The sequence below is a fragment of the Physeter macrocephalus genome, chromosome 4 (genome assembly GCF_002837175.3).
Source record: "Physeter macrocephalus isolate SW-GA chromosome 4, ASM283717v5, whole genome shotgun sequence".
Taxonomy (NCBI): Eukaryota; Metazoa; Chordata; class Mammalia; order Artiodactyla; family Physeteridae; genus Physeter; species Physeter macrocephalus.
In genome coordinates this window covers 50,823,449-50,830,469 of record NC_041217.1, presented here as the reverse complement: position 1 = coordinate 50,830,469, position 7,021 = coordinate 50,823,449, and the positions used below count along the sequence as shown (strand labels likewise).

General features: G+C 39.7%; 1 protein-coding gene across 8 annotated transcripts in view; it reads left to right on the top strand.

Annotated features, from left to right (window-relative positions):
- The first annotated feature begins 478 nt into the window (after window positions 1-478).
- Window positions 479-7,021, top strand: part of ACBD6 (acyl-CoA binding domain containing 6) — a 222,636-nt gene continuing 216,093 nt past the window's right edge. The window contains exons 1-2 of one of the 8 annotated variants that reach the window (XM_024133640.3): window positions 479-1,011; window positions 4,281-4,345. In XM_024133640.3, the coding sequence (XP_023989408.1) occupies window positions 790-1,011; window positions 4,281-4,345 (287 nt within the window). In that variant the 5' untranslated portion in view covers window positions 479-789. The remainder of the gene's footprint in view (window positions 1,012-4,280; window positions 4,346-7,021) is intronic. The other 7 variants (XM_024133641.3, XM_028488608.2, XR_003679439.2 and 4 more) reach the window with 7 other exon arrangements.

Sequence of the window (7,021 nt, the reverse complement as noted above, 5' to 3'; positions counted from 1 at the left end):
GACCAATCACACAATTTGGGCGCTGAAGGCCCCATCTCCCAAATTTTCATTCACTATTCAAGTTAGAACCAAACTCTCCAGCAACGGATGCAGGTATCCGAGGCCCATTTGGGGCGCTAGGGACACATAACCTTGGGAGGCGGGCGCAGGCGGAACCTTCGTCCTCAGCTCCAAGTTTCCCACGACTCCGCTTCTATCGCTACACTACCAAATAGACGGCCTCCTTCCCCCACCCCCGATGGCCTAGTATTTTCAACGAAACGATTAACAGACACCTCAACGACTGAAGACTGTTTCTCCAAGCAGCGTTCCCCCAGCGCGGTCTCATGAGTCCCGCAACATAGGGGCGGTGCCCAACGAAGGGCCACCCACGCTTCCCCCGCCCAGTGAGAAAGAGGCCGCCAGCCGTAGCTCCGGGCGCGTGCTCTGCGGCTCACGCCGCTCCGCGCTCACGCCGCCCCGCCTCTCTCTCTCTCTCTCCAGGACTTCCTGACGTGCTTCTCGCAGACCCCGGCCGCGCCGCTGGAGGGACCCGGCCTATCCCGAGGACGCTGTTAGCCAGGGGTAGCCGGAAGAGACCGGGCGCGGGCGGGGCGGGGGGAATAGCTGCAGAGGGTGGCGGACGCCACGCACGCTCAGGGAGGGCAGGGGGAGAGAGGGAGGCAGAGTTAAGCGAGGAGCGCGAGGAAGTGAGCTTGGGTCCGACTTGAGCTCGGGCTTAAGACCGAGACTGGTGGGCCAGGCCCCCAAGCCGGCGTCACACCCCGTCTGAAGAAGATAGGCAGTCACATGGCTTCGCCATTCCTCCCTGCGGGAGCCGCTACGGGCGACAGCGGCGGAGAGCTGAGCTCGGGGGACGACTCCGTGGATGTGGAATCCCTCCAGAGCCCGGAGACCGAGGCGTCCAGGAGCCTGACAGAGCTGTTTGAGAAGGCTGCCGCGCATTTCCGAGGCCTGGTTCAAGGGGCCAGCAGGGAGCAGCTCTTGTACCTGTATGCCCGGTACAAGCAGGTAAAGTCGCAGGGAAGGGGTGGATGCGGGAGAGCGACCACAGGCCTTCTCTTTCCTCCAAAAAACATATAGTAAACGTGCTTGATTAATGGCTAGGTGTAATGAAGTTTGTATGTGTGTGTGTTGTTTTTTAATCATCTGCTAAGGATTAGCATCATTATGGACATGGAAAGGACCTGTCTGCTATCCTAGGAGTGATATTTAGCTGACCCTGAATGACAGTTTTTCTGTGTCTTCTCTGACTTGCTCAGTGGCCTTGCACTTAACGCTTTCACCAGCTTCAGAACATTTACAAAGCAAGATTTATCGTTCACTCTTGCCAGAGGGTCGTTTGGAAGTAAATGTAGTAATGTTAAAAAAAACATTGCTGAGTATAATATGATTGTAATAAAGAGGGCGATGCAATGCAAAATAAAGTATTACTACTTTTATTATTGTGATTTTTTAAAACTCTAAATATCTTAGACTTGTGTTTTGGCTGCATATGCTTGTGTTAGATACAGTTATAAAAATTTTAGAGCTAGAAAATACCAGATGAAATAATGCCCTTCTCTTAGGAATATGGAAACCCGGAGAGAGTAGATAACTTGCCTAGGGTCATACAGAACTAGAACTAGATTGTAGCTCCTGACTCTAAGGCTCCAAAGATTACCTGGAAGTATGGAAATAATAATAATAGTGTCATATGAGATATCTTTAATTTATCCTCAGAGTAATTGGGTTAGAAAAATAATTGCTTTATCATAATCGACAAATACTTGTTCAGCATCTTTTACGGCAAAACACTTGGGTGTTATGCCTGTGGGGGATGCAGAGAAGCAAAAGCATCATGACACTTGACATCAAGAGACTTACAAAGTTACTTGAGGTGTTTAGATTTAAACATGTGCAAAATCGCTCATGAGAGTTAAATAACAGTTCAGGAAAACTCCAGCTCTTTGGAACACTGGAAGGAATGAAGTTCAGGATAACAGCCCATTTTATGCCTCTTGGTATCTGTTTCCCCCTGTATTCTTTAAAAAAAAAAAAAAAGTGGGGTCCCTCTATTCTTAAACTGAATATACTAAGTAGAGATGAACTTTCTTTTGAAGATTGATGAATATCTGTTAAAGTGACCTGAGAGACATAGCTGGTAGGAACAAATGGTATAAGTTATAGTGTTGAATGAAAATACGCCTGAATTGGCCTCAGAATTTGTTTTCATGCAAAAGTCCTAGATATCTGTTTTCTCTTTGGTTATTTATCCTGTCCTAATAACATTAAAATGAGACTTTCAGTTATTTAACAAGAATTTATTGAGCATTGTGCTTGGACCAGTAACATGGCTGACTAATGATTCTCTGGGCAGTATAAGACTAATTTTCTCCAGATTTCCTAAAAACGTTGTTTTTCTTTCTATGATATATCTTTATTGATATTAGCATCATCATTATTAAATATCTGATATTTGAGTCATCAGTGAACTATAGTCACCTGTCAGCTGGCAACCATTCTGTCTCAAGAATACTTCATCCAGATAGTCTGGAAGAGGCGTGTGTTCTTCACCCTCTTGACTTTAGTGTGGTTGGAGATATTCTGTTTCTGGAAATAAAATTCCTCGTTATTGGAGAATAATTATTAGAGAATTAGAGAATAAGATTATGCTTACTTAGATATGTTAGGGCACACAGTGTTTATCAATCTCTTCTAAATATTTTGTTTTTATCAGAATTCTGTGGCAGTATTAAAAATAGCATCTTTGATAGAATAACAAAGTTGAAATTGTAATGGCAAGCCTAACAGGATTGTTGTGTGGCTCATTTGACATACATATGTGAAACTTTTGGTTTATGGTGATTGTTCAAGAAATCAGCTCCTGCTCTTTCATCATTTCTTCCCCCGTCCCATCATAACAGGGCTGCCCCTGTGTAAATGTACATTTTAATAACAGCTAGAGGGCCATGTGATTAATGGCTAAGCAAATGATAGAGATGATGGTTGTTAGGAACTCAGAGATGGATGAGATAATTGTAGATGGAAAGGGTTCTTAGAATTTGAACCTTGAGTGGGACTGCCAGGAGATTTAGCATTTTGAAAAGCTGAGAGCAGAGAAGTCTTTCTACGTGAGGGAAATAACATGAGCAAAATAGAATAAAAATTCTAAATGCAGTGAGTAGATCAGTCTAGTTAGTGAGTAGACCATCAGTTTGATTTTAGCAAAATGCAAGTGTGTAAGAGTAGAAGGAGGTAGTGGGAAAGTCTTTGAGAAGTAGGTGGGGTCCAGATTGTGATATTTAGCTTTAGGGAAAATAGGTATTTTGTTGAACACGTGCCTAATGTATTCATTCTATATGCAACAAACATTTTTTTACTGCCTTAAGTTAGACACTATGTTATGTGCAATGAGCGACTTAAGAATGGTTTCTTAGAGGCTATATTCTAATAGCAAGATGAGACTACACAAACCTTGCTAACACAAGGTAAAAGTGAAAAGTGCCATCCGAGAGGTATAGAGTAAGTGCTGTGAGGGTTCATCAGAAAGCGAGATTACTGCTGGCAGTGGGAATCGAGCTGTGTAGTGAATTCTGCACTTGTGTGAATTTCACTTACGCTTATTCACAATGAAAATAATTACTGTGTAGTTTAACTACAAGTGTTTGAGGATTAAAAATGAGTATTGAGCACAAACAAGAGAAGATTATTGTGGAATAAATAGAATTAATGTTATTGAGAAACCTTGAAATTTTTTTTGTGTGGCTTTTAGCATCTAAATTTATACTGACTAGTTTCATAATAGGGCACGTTAAAAATAGTGTGCTTTACCCTGGAATTTGAGAGAGATAAAATGCTGATAGTGTTATGAGAATCAGCACAGACAGATGGTATGATGAATTCTGATAAACTGTACTTTAAAGCTTGTTTATTGCATGTTTAAAAATTCTTCTACATTACAAACGGTAATAAGGATTGCATAATCTATATTTATAATTTGTTTTATATATATAATTTGTCCACTAATTTAGGAATGCACTTTGTTCCTTTTTTTTTTTTTTAATGTATTCCACTGTTAGATAACAGTTTTTTATGCAGTAAGCCAAAGCAGCCTGTATTTAAAGTTTGTTTTTTGGTTTGCTTTTTCAAAGCATGTTAAATTTTGTTATTTTATATGATGCAGATATTTTCTAACCTATAGTTATGAAGTATACATAATAGATTTAAAAATTAGAAGTTTCTCTGACATTTCTCTGAAAAATAAGTTCTTGATTTTACCCCCCTCCCGCTTGATTTAGGTCAAAGTTGGAAATTGCAATACTCCTAAACCAAGCTTCCTTGACTTTGAAGGAAAGCAAAAATGGTAAGAAATTCTTGGGATCTAATGTGGTTGTTGTAAATGGCTTAGGCGTTTAGGAATTAGCAAGTAGTGAGCAGATTAAAGAATTAGTTTTCTATTAATCTCTTTCTGCTGTAGACTGTGCTAATGATAGGCAGTTGGGAGAGAGATTAAAAGAATCCGATTTTAGATAAATCTCCTAAAGGATTCTTATGCCATGATGTTGGTATATAAGTAGTTCACAACAGACACACATTCCTTACATATGAATTGCTTCTTAGAGAGTGACCAAAAGAGCTGTTGGTTGGAATTTTCCTTCCCTGTCATACAGCCCCTAATGGGTCACCACTTCTCTCCTCTGGAGGGATCTTTGGAAGAAGGCCAGGAGGATGGGAAGGTAGAAGAGCAGGGTAAATCCGCATTTTTTTACTCTTCTCCCCTTCCCAATTTTATCTGCTCATTTCTAGTGCCCTTCTGTTCCTTCCCCACCTGCACCATGGTGAAGAAGTGCGTATAATACCCTGTTGGGCAGAAGGGAGAAAAAATAGATACTGAGTCTACTTCTTTCCTGAATACATAAAAAGATTTTGCCCTCCTAGATTTTTTTACTTATAATTCAGAGATTACCTCTTATCATTTGAGGCCTTATTTCCTCTTACCTTGTCTAAGTGAAAAGAGAGAAATTGCATACAATAGGGAACCTTAGTTATAGAAGGAAGGACTTTGGAGCATCAGCCCTGGAATTAAAAGTAGAGAGAGTAGGGTTTAAAAAGAAAAGATGAAATATGGTTATAGAGAGAAGAAGCGTATTTCACAGTGTGGTCCCCTGGACAAGTCGCCTGTCTAGGAAATGTTTGTTACTCAGCTGTGAGGAGATGTAGAGCTTGAACCCAAATGCAAATAATAATGTCATTAAGCACAACTGTTTAGTTCAGCTGACTTTTTTTTGTGTAAGACATTCTCAGTGAAGGAAGCAATGCTTTGATTTTCATTCTGGCGCAGGTTTTCTTTGCTGATGATAACAAAAAGTTCTCTGACTGGCATTTTATTACTGTTGTAGAGAATACCTGATGTAAATTTTATTGTGAGTTTTTTGTTTTAGTTTAAGAATTATAATTCACCATTATTTTTTTCCCCAAGTTTGCCTATTATCTCACTGTTTTTAGTAATTTTTAAAAGTTTAGACTTTACAACCACTATAATAATAATTCAGTCAAGAATCATCAGTGGATGTTAAAATCATTAGATGAAAAACTACTAGGAACAATATTCACACAATCTAATCCACAGTTTACTTATTAATTACAAAGAGGAAACCTGGAGATACTGCTTTTACTAAGTCCTGACTCCTATCATGATGGGACAAACTGCTGTCATGGGATGAATTGTAAACGACATGTCACCTGTATGTTGCTCTTGTCAAATATTTAACCTGATTCTAATCATGATTAATCATTTTTGGCAAGAACACTCTGTAGGTGAGGAAACAATCAGACAAATGCAAATTGAAAGGTATTGTATAAAGCAGCTGGTTCAGACTCTTAAAAAATAGCAATATCATGGAAGACAAAAAAGGCTAAAGATACATGAAACTCAGTGCTGTGTGTAAATCTGGATTGGCTCCTCATCTGGGAGAAGAAAGCTATAACGAACCTTTTGGGGAAGTCAGGGAAATCTGAATATGGTCTATATACATTTATTTAATAGTACTGATATTAAGTCTCTTCACTTTGAAGAATATATATTTGGCTGATATGTTTGGGGTAAAGTGTTACGATGTATACAAGTAACTTTCAAGAGATGCAGCAAAAATAAATTTAGGAAACCTCAGAAAGATGTTCTGTTCATCATAGGAGCAGGCATAGGTAGTGAGAAAACTGTGGGACTGAGTTCTGTTTTACAGTAGATCAGTGGCTGTACTTCCCAGTTGGAGGTAGAAAGAATTGGCAGGGAAAAGCCAAGAAGGAGGCCTGTCCTAGCAGCTGGCAAAAAAGAAGAAAAGGAAAACGGAGAAGGGGGCTCAGGACTAAAATATTGCTCTTGGTATTAAACTGCAGGAAGTCCCTACCTTCTTACTCACTGTATTCTTATCTCGGTCTTCACCTCCCTTCGCTTTTTTTCTTTTTTGAATTTTATTTATTTATTTTTTTATACCACAGGTTCTTATTAGTTATCCATTTTATACATATTAGTGTGTATATGTAAATCCCAATCTCCCAATTCATCACACCACCACCACCCCTCCCCCGCCACTTTCCCCCCTTGGTGTCCATACGTTTGTTCTCTACATCTGTGTCTCAATTTCTGCCCTGCAAACTGGTTCATCTGTACCATTTTTCTAGGTTCTACATATATGCATTAATATATGATATTTGTTTTTCTCTTTCTGACTTACTTCACTCTGTATGACAGTCTCTAGATCCATCAACGTCTCTACAAATGACCCAATTTCATTCCTTTTTATGGCTGAGTAATATTCCATCGTATATAGGTACCACATCTTCTTTATCCGTTCATCTGTCGATGGGCATTTAGGTTGCTTCCATGTCCTGGCTACTGTAAATAGTGCTGCAATGAACACTGGGGTGCATGTGTCTTTTAGAATTATGGTTTTCTCTGGGTATATGCTTAATAGTGGGATTGCTGGGTCATATGGTAATTCTATTTTTAGTTTTTTTTTTTTTTTTTTTCCGGTACATG